Source organism: Limanda limanda, chromosome 15 (genome assembly GCF_963576545.1).
Source record: "Limanda limanda chromosome 15, fLimLim1.1, whole genome shotgun sequence".
NCBI classification, from domain to species: domain Eukaryota; kingdom Metazoa; phylum Chordata; class Actinopteri; order Pleuronectiformes; family Pleuronectidae; genus Limanda; species Limanda limanda.
Window position 1 is genome coordinate 16,180,229 of NC_083650.1, and position 20,240 is coordinate 16,200,468.

General features: G+C 41.1%; 2 protein-coding genes across 2 annotated transcripts; one reads left to right on the forward strand and one right to left on the reverse strand.

The window, feature by feature from the left end:
* Nucleotides 1-1,382: 1,382 nt before the first annotated feature.
* On the reverse strand, nt 1,383-17,742 carry LOC133021033 (interferon-induced, double-stranded RNA-activated protein kinase-like). The gene is made up of 20 exons (XM_061087803.1): nt 17,513-17,742; nt 15,974-16,099; nt 15,754-15,897; nt 15,010-15,142; nt 14,618-14,727; nt 14,327-14,417; nt 12,316-12,389; nt 12,096-12,230; nt 11,868-12,000; nt 11,289-11,347; nt 11,048-11,167; nt 10,919-10,951; nt 9,668-9,872; nt 9,530-9,622; nt 4,804-4,940; nt 4,521-4,716; nt 3,841-3,981; nt 2,295-2,393; nt 2,017-2,079; nt 1,383-1,761 (listed from the first exon to the last, which is right to left on the reverse strand). The coding sequence occupies exons 1-20, from the start codon at nt 17,617-17,619 to the stop codon at nt 1,657-1,659; spliced, it is 2,304 nt and encodes a 767-aa protein (XP_060943786.1). The 5' UTR covers nt 17,620-17,742; the 3' UTR covers nt 1,383-1,656.
* LOC133020311 (uncharacterized) lies at nt 5,649-10,939 on the forward strand. Its single transcript, XM_061086824.1, has 2 exons — nt 5,649-10,605; nt 10,904-10,939. The coding sequence occupies exon 1, from the start codon at nt 5,681-5,683 to the stop codon at nt 10,328-10,330; it is 4,650 nt and encodes a 1,549-aa protein (XP_060942807.1). The 5' UTR covers nt 5,649-5,680; the 3' UTR covers nt 10,331-10,605; nt 10,904-10,939.
* Nucleotides 17,743-20,240: the final 2,498 nt, after the last annotated feature.

Sequence of the window (20,240 nt, forward strand, 5' to 3'; positions counted from 1 at the left end):
ATATATTGTTGCTTGTATCAACATTTCCTTTATCAAAATACATTAGGAAACATTAGACTGCTCTCATGTGGTGAGTCCTGCTGTGAACATCAGTGACAATAAAATAATATGACCTAAGGTTTCTGCGATTAATTGGTCTTTGTTGAATACATGCCTTAAATATTCACACTGCTGGTGAATATATAAGTGAACCCCTTAGTGACTGGTGAAAACTACTATTGGCAGCAACATCAAAAAAAAAAAGGTTGATCTCTAGCTGTGGATCAGACCTGCACAGTGATCAGGAGGACTGTTGGATCATTCTTCCTACAGAATACTCTGGATGTCATTTCACATCATCTCTGCTCTGTTAAGGTCGAGGTTCTGACTCCAAAAGGTGATTCTGTGGTAGAGTAACTAGGTTGTAAGGGGCTATGTCCTGCTGCATCACCCAACTTCCACTGAGTGTTAACTGGTCAAATTAGCTGTTCATGGCACAGAACAAAACGAGCCTCATTCCAGTGGGATGTGTCTCTGTACTCCTGACTCACTGTATCCAAGTTTCAACTACAAACCATCTTGCAACTGCACCTACTGCATCCACATGGTAATTCCAGGTTGGACACACACACACACACACACACACACACTGCCACAAATGAATGTCTCCATACCTTCTGAGGACATTACACACTTCCTGGACACTTACCTTAACCATAGTTACTACTTGTTTAAGCCAAACCTTAAACTAACATTGAAACATGTCTTCAGCTTAAAATTAACCTTTTTCATTATGGGGATTGTGCTTTTTGTCTCCATTAGGAAGACATGTCCCCATAAGCTGACTGTAAAAAGATCTAGGTCCCCACAACATGAGTAATACCTGTCTCCATGACTTCAGAGTATTTTACATTGACTCATTAGCTGCCTCACCCTTACCCTTAACCTTACCTTACTTAAAATGTCATGACTTTTGCAATCATGCTCTTTGTCCTCGTAAGGAAAACGAGTCCTTATGTAATGTAAAATGAAAAAAACCTTCATGAGGGTACATTTCGGGTGTCTGGTATTGTCCAACATTTTTTTTTTTTGGCCTTGTGTTTTTCAAATAAACTGATGTTTTTACATAGTGTAGCCGTATGCCACCTGGAGAGACGGCTGTCAGTTGTCTACATACAAAGTGAAAACTTTATATAACCATTTAAGCTACAAGAAAACAAATGTGTCGTTGAGAGGCTGAGGTCCGGACCAATATTCTGTATGACACACTAATCAAAAAATCACTGAAATCTGTGAAAATGTATTACATCACACATTGTATCATAACCAAAATAATAATAATAATATTCTTCTTTAACTTAATATATTTATGGCTCCTACAATCATGATAGCAGATAGACAGATAACAAATAGATAACCACAATTTTATTTGCCCCTTATGATAATCAATACAAAGCAATGGCTGTCATGATTTAAAATGCTTTTACATAACATAGAAGATAGGTAGTTGAGTATGAATAGTTTGTAGGCTGCAGATATCAGGTTAAAGCACAATAACAATCAGCCGTTTGCCAACAAAATCATAAAACATCAAAAGGTAAAATCAGAGGAGACAGATGTTTATAACCTCCTGCGTGTGTGACTGTCAGACTGTTACATTTTGCTGATGTTTACTTTTTAAGGGTTGAGAGTGTGGGCCAACTTTTCCAGCTCTGCCTTTAGAGCACTTGCGTCAGGTCGTTGTTTTGGCTCCTTACACAGCATTGACCTCACTATTTGTTCCTGGAGAAAAACAAACAAACAGCAGAAGTAAAAGGTTTAATGTTGTTCAACCAAGAAATGCTGTCCTGCTGCAGCATTTCTAAACTCTTCTCATAACACTGTTGTGTGCTGCTTGATATTTTACACTACTGTCATCATATTATGTGTCAGCCTCCCTGCTCCTCTGTTGCTGACCATCATGGCTAACTCACAACCTCAGGGAAACACTGCTTCATGTGATGAATGAAGAAGAATAAAATAAATATGGATAATTACCTCTTGAAAAAAAGAAAGTGGAAACTCTTCGGGGAACTTCTGATATCTGGCATTTTCGAAAACCTGGTTTATGCAGTGATTAAAAGAATGAATAGGCAAGTTACCAAACTTGGGATATTGTGATAATTGAAATAATAATTCTCTGTTGAACATTACAAATAAAAGCAGGAAAGATTAAATAAGATAAACATTAACCGCCCTAAGCAGCGACATTGGCCTGTGTCATGATTTTATCTGGCAACACTTTAATAATAATATTCGGGACATTGACGACTCACCTCCACTCTTTCATGGCCAGTAGCGAGTTTCCAGAGGAGTTCAAAGTATATCAGCCCAAAGGCGAATATGTCCACCTTCCGGTCATATTTGTGCCCAAGCTTGTGTGGTCACATAAAAACACAGTAATAAGATATTGCATTTATATTAAAATGTTATTTCATAAGTTACTGACTCACTACTGACTATTCTGATTTCTATTTTGATTTCATTTAATTTTTCTCTTTTCTCAATTATAACAATTTTTATTTTATTTTTTTGGCTGATATAATATAAATTCAATTTACATGCCAACTTCAAACTATTTAACTGCTTTAAATAGTTTCCTATTGTTTGTCTTCAATTCTTAAATTTTGAATGTATAAAGCTTTAACTGTTTGCACTCTGGACTCATCTTAGTCTCCTTATATAATGATGAATGAGAATTCAAAGGAAAACACATAGTAAGGTGTAACTACCTCTACAGGCCTCTAGAATATATCAGCTTATGACAAGATGATTTCCAGAAACAATTTGAAAATGTAAATTTTAGCTTAATTGTAACTAAAAATATGGGGGTCCCGAGACTCTGGCACCTTTCCTTTTTGGGGTCAGAGGTTGAATGTTTGTGACAAAGACCCTGATGCTGTCCTATCTGGATCCGGACCTATAACTGATGAATCACTGAGAATTGTGAAATTGTGATAAACCTATTGCAATCGTGGTAAATCATCTGATGTGGTGCCACTTGGCAAATCAAATCTATGAATTTCGATGAGCAAATACATTTTTTATCAAAAAGAAAAAGTGTAACAAAACTCTAAATTTTTTATAAAATTTATTTCTAAATTTGAACAATTTATTTTAGGATACACATTAAAAGCATTCATTTTTTATTATTGTATTGTTGAAATACTATTGCATTATATTTTCTTGATTGTTGATTCATCTAATATATATATATATATATATATATAAATTATATGCCAAATATATATATATATATATATATATATACATATATACTGTATATATATATTTATAATTTTGTTCTCTATCTGGACCTGTTGTATTGTATCATACTGGGTTTTTGGTCCCTGTTGTCAGTATGATGGTTTGTAAATGAGAGTAAATTCGACAGTAATCAGGAGCTTGAAAATTAGACGTATACTTTTTCTTTATGTCACAATTCTCACTGCCTCCAGTGAAGACAGGTGACAGTGAGACCTGGTGAAGCAGATTAACTGTCTCGATAGAACAGTTATTCATTTGGCATCTGAAGACAGGATGAGACAGGTGATATAGAAATACCCTACTGTGTGTGTGTGTGCTTTGGACACATTAGATGTTTAGATTAGATGCTTATCTATCATGCAAAACCACCAGCAACCACAGAGACCTGATCTCAACATCACTGACTCAGTCTGTGTAGGGAAATACAATAACTGAATTTGATGTAAGCTTGTGTTTTATATGAGGGATGAGGGTGTTGTATAACAGAATTAGTACAGGATGGGAGCATTGGATGAATTTTAAACCAATAATACAGGAAAATCAAAGCCATCTCACTTGTTCGGGAGCCATGTAAAAAAGGGTTCCTGATTTGGTAGTTCTCTCCATTGGGTTTTCATCGTCGACATCATCAGCAGTGACCAGACCAAAGTCTCCAATCTTCACTGCTCCATCCAGTCCAAACATGATGTTGGCAGGCTAACCATTGGAAAGAAAAAGCAGCAATTAATACAGCAATCAACATCAAGCTCCTTCAATGATGTGTAATTACCTCCATCAAAGAGGTTCAGAGTGCCGTTCTACTTATAATGACGATGACATAGATGATCAATACAAAATAATGACTCTCAAATCATGGCATGCATGAGCCTGAAAGAGTGAAGAGTCTTAACTGCTCGATGGATTCCCTGTCTGATACTTCATTTTCTGCATCTAGCCAAGAATAAAAACCTGGTGTGTAAATGTTGAACTGTTTCATAAAATATGGTCTGAGAAACTCAGCCTTATATAACGAATAACACAAATCCAGGCACAGCAATAAAATGAAAGAGACAAACACAACCTGAGAATTTTAATTCTAAGACAGCCACAAATGGTAAATAAAATAACTTGCTTCAATATATATCTGTAATGTGTGGGATGTAAGTGGAAGTACACAAAAACATATCAATGGTACATGAATCACACATCTCCAATGCCTGTACTAGTCATTTAAAGACAGAAGAACTTTGTCTGACCTTCAGATCCCTGTGGATGAGTACTTTGGAGTGAATGTACTCGACTCCACTGACAATTTGTTGAGCGATGGTTAGACTCTCATATCGTCTGTTGGAGTCTGGCAGAGTTCTCGTATTCCTCTCTTTTATCCAGTGTCTAAGTGTTTTTAAGCCACACAACTCCATTTGAATGTAAAGGAACTCTGGCGATGATTCCCTGATAGGAAACAAAAAATATTTGGTGCAATGTCATACATACATTTTTAGTAAATAAAAAGAGTACGTATTAGTGGATGAGACTTACTGAGAAGAGCTGCTGTCTGCTGAACTGTTCTGCATGTAACCTATATCTTCCATCCAACAAGAGTAGTATCGCACAATGTTGTGGTGAAGAAGGTCTGATAATGCCTTAACCTCTTTGTTACGTGTGTGGTTGTTTTCCTGTGTCTCCCCTCTCATTCTCTGCAGGTCTCACACCATTGGCTGTTCCTCCACCATCGTCCAACCCCCTGTCCAATCTGGGAGCTGTCTGTTGGCCAATTAGTGTCGTCAGGCCTTGATAACTTGCACCTGTTTTGTCTCCATGGAGAGAGGCCATTGTCTGCCTGTGTGTGGGCTGTGTGGAGCTGTTGCTTTTTGTTTGTGAGATGCCACCGGGGTTTAGGTGAATAGGTAAGACACCCTTGGGTTTACACTGCCATCACGTAGACCATACTCTGTTATCACATCAGGTTAGGAGCGGGGCCACCCTCTGTATGTATTAGCTAGGTTGTATGTGTGCACTAGTTAGTTGTCACGTTATCTTGTTTTCTTTGCTTTGGCTCCGCTTATAGTTCCCTATTCCCCTTGGCGGATCGCTGGCTAAATAAAACACACTTACTGATCCAGTTTGCTGTTGTGCCCTGTTTTTGTTGTTCTCCGAGTCAGCCTAACAGTAACATGTGTTATGGTTCCCCTACTCCCCCCCTAGACGTAGCAAGCTAACATCCTGGAGCCGTAACATATTTGGGGGCTCATCCGGGATCCTCATTGTAGGACTCCACGTCGGGCTGGCTTAGAGGTGTTCGATGCAGGTGTGCACATAGTGTAGCTGGTTTGTGTGTATAAGATAGGCAGTAGTTTTTTTTGTAGGGCTCGTTATGGAGGCTTTTGAGTTGGGTGTCTTTTTGGCTGATCCGTCTATGGATCGAATTGACAGATGCCGGAAGGCTGATTTATATGCCATAGCGGCTCATTTTGAGTTTCCAGTTCAGGGGACCCTGCTCAAAGCGAGACTTAAGGAGTGTGTCGTGGATATGCTGGTGGGCAAGGAGGTGCTTGGTGTGAATGCGGCTTCTCCTTGTAGTGATGATAGGGAGGACATGCAGGCTGGGGCAGAGGCTAAGCCACCCGCTACCTTACCACGCTTTAATCCGTTGTCACCTACTTTATTAATGTCGTCTCAGGACGCCCGTCTGAAAGTAAGGTTGGCCCGCTTGCAAATGGAGGCTGAGCGTGGAGAGAGGCAAGCTGAGCGTGAGCACCATCTGGAGATCCGACGGATTGAGGCAGAGAAGGAGGTGAAACTACGGAGGTTGGAATTGGAGGCTGCAAGTGCAGCACGTTCACCCCAAACCACCCTCTCTTCTCCACTAGCTAGCTCATTTTGCACATTGGATGTGACTAAACAAATGGCGTTGGTTCCGCAGTTCCGGGAATCGGAAATCGATTCTTATTTTGGTGTGTTTGAACGCATCGCAGTTTCTATGCAGTGGCCTAAAGAGGTGTGGCCCCTCTTGCTTCAGTGTAAACTAACTGGTAAAGCTCAGGAGGTGTTGGCGTCCATTTCGTTGGCGGACAGTCTAGATTACGAAATTGTTAAAACCACTGTTCTTCGTGCGTATGAGTTAGTACCTGAGGCATATAGACAAAAATTTAGGAGTTGCAAAAAGTCTCCTGATCGTACTTTCATGGAGTTTGCTCGAGAGAAGGCCACCTTGTTTGATCGGTGGTGCACCGCCACTAAAACTACAGATTTTTCCTCTCTTCGAGAATTAGTCCTGCTGGAGGAATTCAAGAATAGTGTATCAGAACGTATAGTAACATACTTGAATGAGCAAAAAGTGGTGTCAATGTCCCAGGCAGCTGTATTAGCGGACGAGTTTGTACTCACCCACAAGCCCGCTCATTCGTTCTCTACCTCTCCAACCACTCAGTTTCGCAGGTCAGTTTCGCTACCTTTACGTTCTAGGGAGGAACGGGAGTGTTATTATTGTCATGAATTTGGCCATTTAATTGCTGACTGTCAGCTTCGTATGAGAAATCATCCACCGCCCGTTCAACAACAAAAGGGGGTTGGGTTGATAAGTACAGTTTCTCGCTCTGTGGCAGTTATGCCGAATGTGTGCATTTCTGACCTTCCTGACCCCAGCTACAAACCATTCATTTTGAGTGGTCTTGTGTCACTGACCGGTGATCCAAAGGAACAGCAAAAGGTTCAGATTCTCCGTGACACTGGGGCGGCCCAGTCGTTTATCCTCTCTGATGCAGTGCCATTGTCAGGTGATTCATTCTGTGGTTCCAGTGTTTTGGTTCAGGGCATAGAGATGGGATTTGTGCCAGTCCCCTTGCACCTGATACATTTAAAATGTGATTTAGTCAGTGGAATTTTCAAAGTCGGGGTATGTCATAACCTGCCGGTAAAAGGCGTTCAGTTTATCATGGGCAATGATATTGCTGGAGGCAGAGTGCTGCCTATGTTGGAGGTATTGGACTGTCCCGAAGCTAACGCTGAGGATGAGTTAGCCGAGAGATTCCCTGGGATTTTTCCGGTGGGGGCTGTTACACGGGCGCAGTCCCGACCATTGAGTAATGTGGTTGACCTGTCTGACTCCTTTCTTGTCCCAGTGGGGGACGTAAATGAGGTTACTGGTTCTACCTCTGTGCCCCCTCCACAGCCTGATAAGAACAGTGCCGTTGAGAGTGCTGGCCTTAGTCTCGACCCATTGCCTCTACCGATAACTCGTGATAAGCTGGTTGCTATGCAAAAGATAGATTCTACACTGGAGCAGTGTTATGGGAAGGCTGTTACTCCGGGTGGGGATATCGACGGTAAGGTGGGTTACTTCCTAGATAATGCTCTTCTCATGCGTAAGTGGACTTCATCTCTTGATTCAGAACGTGACTGGAGTGTGATCTATCAGATTGTAGTGCCTGTTGCATATCGACAGGATATTCTATCACTTGCTCATAGTCACGTATGGTCTGGTCATTTAGGTATCACGAAAACCTATGACAGGATTCTAAGGCACTTCTTTTGGCCTGGACTGAAACGTGATGTAGCTGCATTCTGTCGTACTTGTCATACCTGTCAGGTCACAGGAAAACCAAACCAGGTTATTCCACCCGCTCCTCTCTGTCCGATACCCGCGTTAGGTGAGCCTTTTGAGCACGTGTTAGTTGATTGTGTTGGCCCATTGCCTAAGTCTAAGACTGGTAACCAGTTTTTATTGACGATTATGTGTGTTGCTACACGGTATCCTGAGGCTATTCCCCTTCGGAAAATCACTGCTCAGGCAGTGGTCAAGGCTTTGGTTAAGTTTTTCTCGACGTTTGGGCTCCCGAAAGTGGTGCAAACTGATCAAGGAAGTAATTTCCTTTCTAACCTTTTTGAGCAGGTGCTGACATCTTTGTCTATTACACACAGAGTTTCCAGTGCCTACCACCCTGAGTCTCAGGGTGCTCTCGAACGTTGGCACCAAACGCTTAAATCCATACTGCGAAAGTACTGTCTCGAGACCGGGAGAGACTGGGATGAGGGTGTTCCTTTTGCCTTGTTTGCGGTTCGTGAGATCGTTCAGGAGTCCTTAGGGTTTAGTCCGGCTGACCTTGTTTTTGGACATACGGTACGCGGCCCTCTCAGAGTTCTGAAAGACCAGCTTATCTCGGGTAGTGCTTCTTCTCAAAATGTGTTAACTTATGTGAGCCGGTTCCGTGAACGGTTGCACAGTGCCTGTGCCCTCGCTAGGGAAGCTCTGTCCGCCTCACAGAAGCGGATGAAGCGTCACTTTGATGAGAAGGCTGTCCCACGTTCACTGCAGACGGGTGACCAGGTTCTAGTTCTGCTTCCCATTCCCGGATCCTCCCTCTCTGCCCGTTTCTCCGGTCCTTATTGTGTGGGACGGAAGTTGAGTGACACAGATTATGTTATACAGACCCCAGATCGGAGGCGCAAGACAAGAGTTTGCCATGTTAACATGCTTAAGTTGTATCATGCAAAAGTTACTCCTCCTGAGGACTCCGTAGAAGGGTCTACGGGTCCCACAGTCAAGTCTGCCGTTCCAGCTGTATTGGTTCCAGGCTCCTACCAGGTTCCTGAGGGTGACGAGGATGGATTGGAGTTGCGGAGTGCTCCTCAACAGACCCCTCGGTTGTTGAACTCTCGGATGCTGTCATCTCTGGACTCGCATCTGGCCTATCTGGATGAGGAACGTAGGGCTGACATGGTAGCCCTAATACGTGGGTTCCCTTGTCTGTTCGGTGATGTTCCTTCCCTGACCAACGTTTTGAAGCATGATATAGATGTGGGAGGTGCAGCACCTATCAAGCAGCATCCATACCGCATTAACGCTACGAAAAGGTTGATCATGTCGCAGGAGGTGTCTTATTTAGTAGAGAATAGTCTGGCGTCTTCGAGCTCTAGTCCTTGGAGTTCACCATGCCTCTTGGTACCCAAGCCTGATGGCACGTTCCGTTTCTGTACGGATTATAGGAAGGTGAACGCAGTCACGGTTCCTGACTCGTACCCGTTGCCGCGTATTGATGATTGTGTGGACACCATTGGGTCTGCCCGGTATGTGACAAAGCTGGATCTGTTAAAGGGATATTGGCAAGTCCCACTTACTGCTCGTGCTTCGGAGATCTCCGCATTTGTCACTCCAGACAAGTTTCAGCAGTACTCAGTGATGGCGTTTGGGATGCGGAATGCACCTGCCACTTTCCAGCGCTTAGTGAATATTGTTTTAGCTGACGTCCCACACTGTGCTGCTTACCTCGATGATGTAGTTGTGTATTCGTCTGATTGGGCTGCTCATGTAGATACCTTGACAACAGTGTTCCAGCGTTTGGCGAGGGCTTCCTTGACGCTGAATTTGGCAAAATGTGAGTTTGGTAGGGCTACCGTTACTTACCTTGGTAAACAGGTTGGGGGTGGTGAGGTGCGCCCCGTGGAGGCTAAGGTGACTGCTATCACTGCCTTCCCAGTGCCCATCACCCGGCGTGAGCTGCGCCGCTTCTTGGGTATGGCTGGGTATTATCGTGGGTTCTGTAGGAATTTTTCCTCTGTTGTCGCCCCTCTGACTAGTCTGCTGAGCCCCTTGGTCCCGTTTGCGTGGTCTCCAGATTGCCAACACGCTTTTGTTTCTGTTAAGACTCTGCTATGTAGTACCCCTGTTCTGGTGGCTCCTGACTTTGAGAAGCCATTCAAGATGGAGGTAGACGCATGCAATGTAGGTGCCGGTGCCGTTCTTATCCAGGAGGATTCCAACGGGCTGGACCATCCGGTCTGCTACTTCTCACGGAAGTTCAATGAGTGCCAGACACGGTACTCTACTATTGAGCAGGAAGCTCTGGCTTTGCTGATGGCACTCCAGTTTTTTGAAGTTTATTTGGGATCGAGTTCTAGGCCAATTGTGGTCTACACGGATCACAATCCGCTGGTTTTTCTCCACCGGATGTATAATCAGAACCAGCGCCTCATGCGGTGGGCGCTGATTGTGCAGGGGTACAACCTGGTGATTCGTCACAAGAAGGGCTCCGAGAATATGTGTGCGGATGCCCTTTCTCGTGTGTGATGTTTGCTCTTATGGGTGGGGGTGTTACGTGTGTGGTTGTTTTCCTGTGTCTCCCCTCTCATTCTCTGCAGGTCTCACACCATTGGCTGTTCCTCCACCATCGTCCAACCCCCTGTCCAATCTGGGAGCTGTCTGTTGGCCAATTAGTGTCGTCAGGCCTTGATAACTTGCACCTGTTTTGTCTCCATGGAGAGAGGCCATTGTCTGCCTGTGTGTGGGCTGTGTGGAGCTGTTGCTTTTTGTTTGTGAGATGCCACCGGGGTTTAGGTGAATAGGTAAGACACCCTTGGGTTTACACTGCCATCACGTAGACCATACTCTGTTATCACATCAGGTTAGGAGCGGGGCCACCCTCTGTATGTATTAGCTAGGTTGTATGTGTGCACTAGTTAGTTGTCACGTTATCTTGTTTTCTTTGCTTTGGCTCCGCTTATAGTTCCCTATTCCCCTTGGCGGATCGCTGGCTAAATAAAACACACTTACTGATCCAGTTTGCTGTTGTGCCCTGTTTTTGTTGTTCTCCGAGTCAGCCTAACAGTAACATGTGTTATGGTTCCCCTACTCCCCCCCTAGACGTAGCAAGCTAACATCCTGGAGCCGTAACACTCTTGCAGAGCTTTTCTGCAAATTTTCATTTAAGAAAAGAATCCTTGTGAATCAGTTACTGAAAAGATACTTGAACAAATATGTACACTGCACTGAAGAGTTGCAACTTACTTTTTGCCACGGACAATCTTGACGGCATACTTCTTGTCGGGCAGCATTTGTCTTACTTCGTACACCCGACCAAAGGCTCCTCCCCCAAGATACTTTATGGAATCAAACAGTGATGTAAATCTGTAGAGGTTTTAAAATGTTTAACCATGATAGTAAAAACAACACAGTAATGTCTTGAACATGACTCTACACCAAATACAAGAAAATAAAATGTGTACATCACAATCCCTTGCCTTCTTACCTGGACTTGGTTGGTGTGTTACTCACTCTATCGGCCCTACCCTTGTTTTCCAGAGCAACCTGAGAGGATAAAGTAAATATAAGATATGCATTTAAAATGGATGGTTTTGGAAGTGTGTATGTCCTCCACAATGTCGAGTAGCCTCAGCGACAGTCTGTCAGAGGATCTCCAGCTTTGCCAGATGGACCAGTCCAATCAAGTTGCAGTTAATATCCATGTCAGTCGAGACTCATACTGTGCGTAGTGAAGACTCTATACACTATGAATTTAATTAAAGGTATCGAGTGTATTCTGTCTGTTTGACCAAAATCTTATCCTTAACCTGCCTCCCCAGGACATAACTTTACTATTATCAACCTTATTCTCAATTATGTCTTTATTCTTATATTTCTTTATTCACAAAATCTCTATATATTTTTTTCTTCATATGGCCCTAATACTCACTCATTATTTAAGCTTCACCAGATCACATTAATAAATAAGTTAACAAGGTCAAGCATAAAATAAGTACATGCAGTAAGTGGCAAATAAAAACCATAATCTATCATATTCTACATAAACTAATGAATGAATGAAAACCTTGCTGTCGTAGTCGGTCTGCTCTTGAAGAGCAGCCCAGGCCAGCCGAGCTGCATTTTGTTTGGCTTCTTTCACATTCTTCCCCTCACCCACAGGGTACTCCTTGTTGTCGATCATTAACTTGTAGAAAAATCTGTGCAGGCAGGATGGAAATGTTTAGATTGTTGTGTTAAGATTTCATAGTGTGTGTAGTGTGTATTCCTGTTACTGAGGTTCAGGCGTACTCACTGGGGGCTGTGTGCTTCACCGCATCTTTTTTCTAAGACGTAAGTGTGGGAGCGCTGTGTTTTCTGACAGTACTGGTTGACAATGCCAATGAAGTTTCCACCTTGTGCCTTTACACTAAGGCTGTTGGTCTTATCACTGTAATACCAAGACAATCGGACACTAATTAGAAACGTTTCACAACAGAACAGAAGCAGAATGAAACAAAACAATTTGCTCTCACCAGATTTCTGACAAATCTTGTTTGGATTCCTCATTTTGCTGGCTTGATGTGCCACCATATTTCTCATCTCCAGTCTTGGAAATAAAAAGAGTGTTTTCAATTATGATTCAATGAACGGAGTCTGTCCAACATTTAAAAAACCTTGAACACATTTATAACAGTAATAAGATCTTTGCACACCAAGTCTGTGTATTTCCTATGCATCTGTTATCCAATAAAAATGTTCACTCGCTCAGTTGTATTTGCTTTAGAAGTCTGAAGTTTGTGATAAAATGGATTTTTCGAGCACCGAGGATGATGATCCTCTCTTTTCTTGAAAAAGAAAACAAAAACATTGGGTCCTTTCAATCCTGAGAAGATGTCAGGAACAAAGAGGATTTCATCTTCTGATCAAGAAGCAGCCAAATTATCCCCACACTTCCAAGTCTATTTATGAATGTCAGTGGTCCAGTTTGATGCAAAACTATACAAACATGGACTGTATTATCAGCCTTTATCATAGCAACAGAGTACAAACTGGAGACAGGGAAATCTCAGTGAAATAATTTCTTAGACAACTCTCTTTAATGAAGGAGGAATCTGTGTGTCACTGACACAACAGGAGGTTGTATGTATTTTTAAATGAGTGCAATTTTGGATGGAAATACAGACTTGGTGTGCAAAGATAGTTACATTCATGAACAGGCATTTCAATCCCTTTCTTCTCTCTGCACTTTCCAAACACTGTAACTTGGTCTTCTAAAGTGAGTCAGTTCTTACCTCTGTAGCTTTACTGTCACATATCTCGTGATGTGCAAGCTTTGCTGCTGGCTCCTTGGCTGTGGTTAGATTTGTAGATTTGTCAAATACTATTTCAACTGAACGTTGGCTGTATATATATTATTTTTATTTTCCTCATAATACAACAGCTTTAAGCCTCAGGTATGATACAATGCTGCTCCCGCGCGAGACCATATTCACAAGGCCGCCATTTTATAGTGACAACAAGCTCAGAGCTTTATCTACAGCCTACATAAATGTATAAAGATGTGCATTGATATTTAACTATGAATCATTATATAAAATTAACTAATGAATTGCATGTGTTCTTTTGAAGGTTTCAAATAGTAACACCTTATACATTTGTTGATGCATTGCAGGCGTCCTTAAGGTCAACTGTGTCTGAAAGTGATGCACCAACACCATCATCTCTGTACGTTTCTTCAGTGACTCTGCTGTGAGACACAGTGTGACTATGGTCTATTGATAAGGTGAGATCACAATTGGTCGTGGCACTGCATTTACAGGAAGTTTTTCCTTATATTGTCAAAAACAAGCTAACAGGCTGTACAGTATATTATATGTACAGTTTTAGAGCGATAACGGAAAGACCTGATCCTTGGTTGGGTTCGTTACCAAGTCATTTAAAACTGTTGCCATGCTTTGTGACTGTGGCTCATCAGAAAATAACATTACCAGCCTTAAGCTTTACTTTTACTGGAAGCTCTACAATCTATTTTATAGCAGAGTCACTGAAGAAACATACAATGATGATGGTGTTGGTGCATCACTTTCAGACACAGTTGACCTTAAGGACGCCTGCAATGCATCAACAAATGTATAATGTGTAACTATTTAAATCTTCAAAAGAACACATGCAATTCATTAGTTCATTTTATATTTCAGCTGAGTGGCAGCACTTTAATTTATCAACAGGGTAAATCACTGATACGAAAACTTAGCTTGTCTTTGAATCTGCTGTCACAAGTTTTTAGAGTGGTGGCAGCAGACTATAGTTACTAATACTGACTTATAAGCAGTAAAATCTAAAAATGCCTTATGATCGAGGCTTTTAATATAAAAGCAGACACCCACATGACCACTTGTGACACAAGCAAGTCTCTGACACATAGACGAAATTTAACCTTTCTTCCTCTGACAATACTATTTCCCCTCTTTATGTAGTACTCCTGATGAGTGTAAACTATTGCTTTAAGCACTACAGGGGGTTTTTTTATATGAGAGAACAGACCTGATTATTGTGAGGGTTCGATGAGTCGATGAATACTATGGAGTCACTTGTACTCTTTGGTTCGCTTTGTGGTGACGACTTTGTGGGGTCCCTAGCAGAAAACAATAACAGACATAAGCACAGATTTCTCAGAATATAGTGATATTTCAATAAAACTCTAGCGCTCAATATATTTAAATTCTCAGTATATGCCGATATTTAAGTAATACTTTAGTGCTCAGTATATATAAATACAAAATAGTTACAGTAGTTTACCATAATCTGCACTCCATAATATCCATAAGTGCTTACAGTGAAGTTGATGTCGAGGTCGAGGTCGATGTCGAAGTCGAAGTCGAGGTTGAAGTTGATGACATCATGGAGGGATCATCATCTTCGGACAAAGTGGACCTCAAGGAAACCTAAAGTGTTTGACATAACAATATATATACTCGATTAGATTTTGCCATTTCATTCAAAAGGCTGTTGCCATTGTTTATATGAGCCTTTCTCACAGCTACATTTTGCTGTAAAAAACTGTGATGTCTGTCGACCCAGGAAGCAACACGTTACATTTTTGATCCAGACGGGCAGATCCAGGATTTCCCCCCCCCCCCACTTTCTTTAACATGGCCAGATGGGCCGTTGGCTTGGCTCTTAGTTAATTATATTTGATAATACAGAGAGAAGAAACTATTGAATACCTTGCTGTCCCAGTCGGACTGCTCTTGAAGAGCAGACCAGGCCTGCTGAGCAGCTTTTTGTTGGGCTTGCTTGATAGTATGACCCTCCCCCTCAGGGTACTCCTTGTCTTCAATTACTACTTTGTAGGTGAATCTGCGTTGACAGGGAGGAAATATTTAGATTTAGATCATAATGTGTCAAAATGTTTCTTTCTTGAATCTATAATGACTTTTCAAACAGGCAGCATAGACTGTTTATAAAGATGGAAGACATGACTGTCCCCCAAAGTTAAGCCAAATCATTTTTATCGCCCCCTGGTGACAGGCTTTCAGTATAGGTCATAAATCCTGCCTCCTCCATGTAAATGGGTGGGACATGGACCAAACTAAAAACTCATATAGTTTTTGTCAAAGATGGTTTTGTAATTTTAGGTCATTCTTACCAAGCTGATTGTTTGTTCAAGGGATAATTTTCTTGGTCAGTTTGGTTAAAATGATTGTTTGATGCTCAAAAAAACTGGGTGTAACTTCCTGATTGACTGAGACTGATTGTGATTGACCTTGTTGTGTATCAGTGGAACGTTAAAACAGCAGCTTCACACACAGGCTGCCTCTAAAAAACATAAAAATCACCAGATGGCAGCAGTGCCCCTATCTGGGATATTTGGGCTTCATTTTTCTCGGAGGAAGTGGAGAAGTTGTCCATCTTTATATCAGTTCAGTTGTGTATAATCAGCGTACAGAGGTAGGTTTAGTTGTACTCACTGGAGACTCTGTGGTAGACCGCTTCTTTTCACTTGGATGTAATTATGGACGAGGTTTTTTTTCAGACAGTGCTGGTCGAGAATTCCTTTGAAATTTGTCTCTTCAAAGCTGTTGTCATTCTCACTCTGGCTATTTACCACATTGCTGCAATTAACAAGTAGCACTTTGCACTAATGATACATCAAAATGAAACCATGTATTGCCACTGTGATATACTCACCTGGCAGGTTCATTCTCCAACAAGCCTCTCAAGGCATGTTCAGCAGCATTATGCTTGGCTTCCTTCTTGGTCCTCCCCACACCTTCAGGATACACCTCACCGTTGCAGACTACCCTCTGGGTGAATCTATGGAGAAATTGTCAAATCTTTGTCAGACAGTAAAGTTAGTTAACCTGAGAAGGCATTAGTGGTTTGGGAAAGTGGTTTAAATTATGTAAATGTTCACATGCTACCACTTCCTGCCTCTAGGAATTAGTATTTGAACTCATTGTCTTTGTTGTCACAACTGTGAGTTCTTCAAACACTAAAGAAAAAAGAGTTCAGTTATGATTACGTCTAAAAGCTGAAAGTGTAACATTGCACTGAGGCAAACGAAAAACATCGTCCTGCTTCCTTAATTCAAACAGATAAAGTTTGAGGTACTTGAACTCTTCTTTTTGTGCAACTCCTCTATCACATGTACCTCATCACTCTTCACTGTTGACTTTACAAATAAAGATGTTATTGATTCAGAGGCAGTGAGCAGACTATTTCTGCTGCATTTAAAGGACACATTAATGTGTGAAAAACAATATGGGGTGAATTTGCAATATTGACTTATATGATTTAGTCTGAAATCTGCTTTACACATTGGATCAACATATTATACCTTTCTGTATTCCTTGAGAAGTTTTCTAACCACATATACTCAGAGGAGACATAACACAGCTTTTAGTGTTTCTTTAAGCCAATTAAGAAAATTCTGCCTGAATTTGAGAATCTGGGACACTTGTATCATGCTGTTAAAAAAAAAGCCTAAACCACCTTGCGTTAAGCATGACAAGTTAAATACTACAAATTTTTAGGCATTATGAAAAAATTACTGAGAAAATGAATGACAAAATGTATATTATTCATGGTAATGTCATTAATTCATATTAACATCTACAATTCATATTTATTTAATAAAGAATCCTAGTTTAAATAAAGAAACTATACAATTAATCTAAAACATTCTATCTGGGCGCCTCAGGGAACAAACAGGCCTTGCAGGTGAGAGACCATCATCATCATCGATCAGCATATTGTCTTCTTCACATGTTTCATGAAGCCAATGGCTACCGACCACAGGACAGACTCCTATATACTTTTGGGATCATCTGTCCTGGAGAGCTACTGATCATGTGCTAGATACAAGTTTAAACAGACAGGGACAGACTGTATTTACCATTAACTCCTGTCTGACAACTGCAGATCATATGTTACATCTCTTCAGGAGGTCATTGTTAGGATTGACCCTTTCTGTGACATGACCCCAATGAAGTTAAATGATTTCAGCCATCTGATGTCCATGCTACCTTATAGTAAAAGTCCTGCTGACTAGATTTAGTTGGAACGGGAGATAAACAGACTGAAGCTGAGGTGTCCCAGATGATCTGAATTCCCTCTACATGATTTGAACTGTGAGTAAAAACCTGGGACAACTCTGCAGCTGTATATTTAAAGTCGTGATATTCTAATAGTGTCATGATTTAATCTAACACGTTTGTATAAACTTACGTCTTCTCATGGTCCTGTCCCACGGAGCTCACCTCTTCAAAAATCACATTGGAGCCTGTTTTCTGTGCGTAATCCAAAAGCTTAGCTACGTAGTTTACAGCGGTCATTATAGACGCAGCGGTCGGAATTCAATCTTAAATTCCGGTAAAAAAACACAGCAAACAAAGCACAAATCGCTGTTCTTCTCACCGGTGGTCAACTCTCACTGCTCCGTGTACACATGCACTTCCTCTTTCCTCTCAGCTCAATGTCCAGAGTATCGATTTCCCCCGGATGAACGCTTTTCACATTCATCAGTTTTTTTGTTTTTGTACTTTATTCAACATTGAATAGTTTACAAACACTGGGACAAAGGAAATATGATAGTGTCAGTGTAATAATAAACAGGCAAATTAAACATGAATAATAAAACCAATACGTTAATAATATAAATATAAACTTTAGGCATCACAACAAAGTATATATGATGTCAAGAAAATGTAAATAAAATATGAGAAGTATAATAATACATTGTTCAAATGAAACATAAATGATAAAAAAAAACATAAGGAAAATATAATAACTTTACAATGAGGTGGGCAATTAATACAATTCTTTGATCGCGTATGTATTACATAGACTAATATAACTTAAAAATGTAACTTAAACTCTATTTTGATAGAGGTGGATGAGCATCTTGGAGTGAATGTAATCAACTCCACTGACTATTTGCCTAGCGATGGTTTTACTCTCTTCCCTTCTCTTAGAGTCCCGCAAAGATTTCTTAAAATTTTGAGTGTCTTTCTCTTCGATCCACAGTCTGAGTGTTTTGGTGTCACACAACTCCATCTGAATGTAGCGGTACTTGAGCGATGAATTACCACTTAACCTGGAAAGTTAAGAGGTACTTTGTTACTTTTTTCTATAATATACCATGTTGTACCTGAGATTTCGAGAATAAAGTCGTAATATTAATGTGGCGACGCCGGCGAGCTAGTTCTGGCAGGCAACTTGAGCTGCGCCGCGCCAATCACGTGAAATACATCATGTGACATACAGTTAGGTCCATAAATATTTGGACATTGACACAATTTTCATCATTTTGGCTCTGTACACCACCACAATGGATTTTGAATGAAACTATCAATATGTGCTTTCAGTGCAGACTTTCAGCTTTAATTTGAGGGTATTTACATCCAAATCAGGTGAAAGATGTAGGAAATAAACTTTTTAAGGGACCAAAAGTAATTGGACAATTGGCTGCTCAGCTTTTCCATGGCCAGGTGTGTGCTATTCCCTTGTTATTTCATTGACAGGGAGCAGTTAAAAGGTCTAGATTTTATTTCAAGTGTGGTATTTGTGTTTGGAATCTGTTGCTGTCAACTCTCAATACAAAGTCCAAAGAGCTGTCACTATCAGTGAAGCAAGCCATCATTAAGCTGAAAAATCAAAACAAACCTATCAGAGAGAGAGCAAAAACATTAGGTGTGGCTAAATCAACTGCTTGGTACATTCTTAAAAACAAAGAACGCACTGGTGAGCTTAGCAACACCAAAAGACCCGGAAGACCACGGAAAAAAACTGTGGTGGATGACAGATGAATTATTTCCCTGGTGAAGAAAAAACCCTTCACAACAGTTGGCCAGATCAAGAACACTCTCCAGAAGGAAGGCGTATCTGTGTCAAAGTCAACAATCAAGAGAAGACTTCACCAGAGTACATACAGAGGGTTCACCACAAAATGTAAACCATTGGTGAGCCTCAAAAACAGGAAGACCAGATTAGAGTTTGCCAAAAAACATCTAAAAGAGCCTGTACAGTTCTGGAACAACATCCTATGGACAGATGAGACAAAGATCCTCTTGTAACAGAATGATGGGAAGAGAAGAGTATGGAGAAGGGAAGGAACTGCTCATGATCGAAAGCATATCACCTCATCAGTGAAGCATGGTAGGTAGTGTTATGGCGTGGGCATGCCAATGGAACTGGTTCCCTTGTATTTATTGATGATGTGACTGCTGACAAAAGCAGTAGGATGAATTCTGTAAGTGTAAGTGTTTCAGGCAATATTATCTGCTCATATTCAGCCAAATGCTTCAGAACTCATTGGACGGCGCTTCACAGTGCAGATGGACAATGACCCGAAGCAAACTGCGAAAGCAACCAAAGAGTTTTTTTAAGCAGAGAAGTGGAATGTTCTGCAATGGCCAAGTCATCACCTGACCTGAATCCAATTGAGCATGCATTTCACTTGCTGAAGACAAAACTGAAGAGAAAATGCCCCAAGAACAAGCAGGAACTGAAGACAGTTGCAATAGAGGCCTGGCAGAGCATCACCAGGGATGAAACCCAGCATCTGGTGATGTCTATGGGTTCCAGACTTCAGGCTGTCATTGACTGCAAAGGATTTGCAACCAAGTATTAAAAGTGACAATTACATTTATGATTGTTAGTTTGTCCAATAACTTTTGGTCCCTTAAAAAGGTGGGTGCCACATATAAAAGGTGTTGTAATTCCTACACCGTTCACCTGATTTGGATGTAAATACCCTCAAATTAAAGCTGAAAGTCTGCACTTAACGCACGTTTTGATTGTTTCATTTCAAATCCATTGTGGCAGTGTACAGAGCCAAAATGAAGATTGTGTCAATGTCCAAATATTTATGGACCTAGCTGTACCTCACTCTCCACAAACATCTGTAATACATACCCACCTTATATGGTGGTCTATTTAACCAGAGAGACATTTC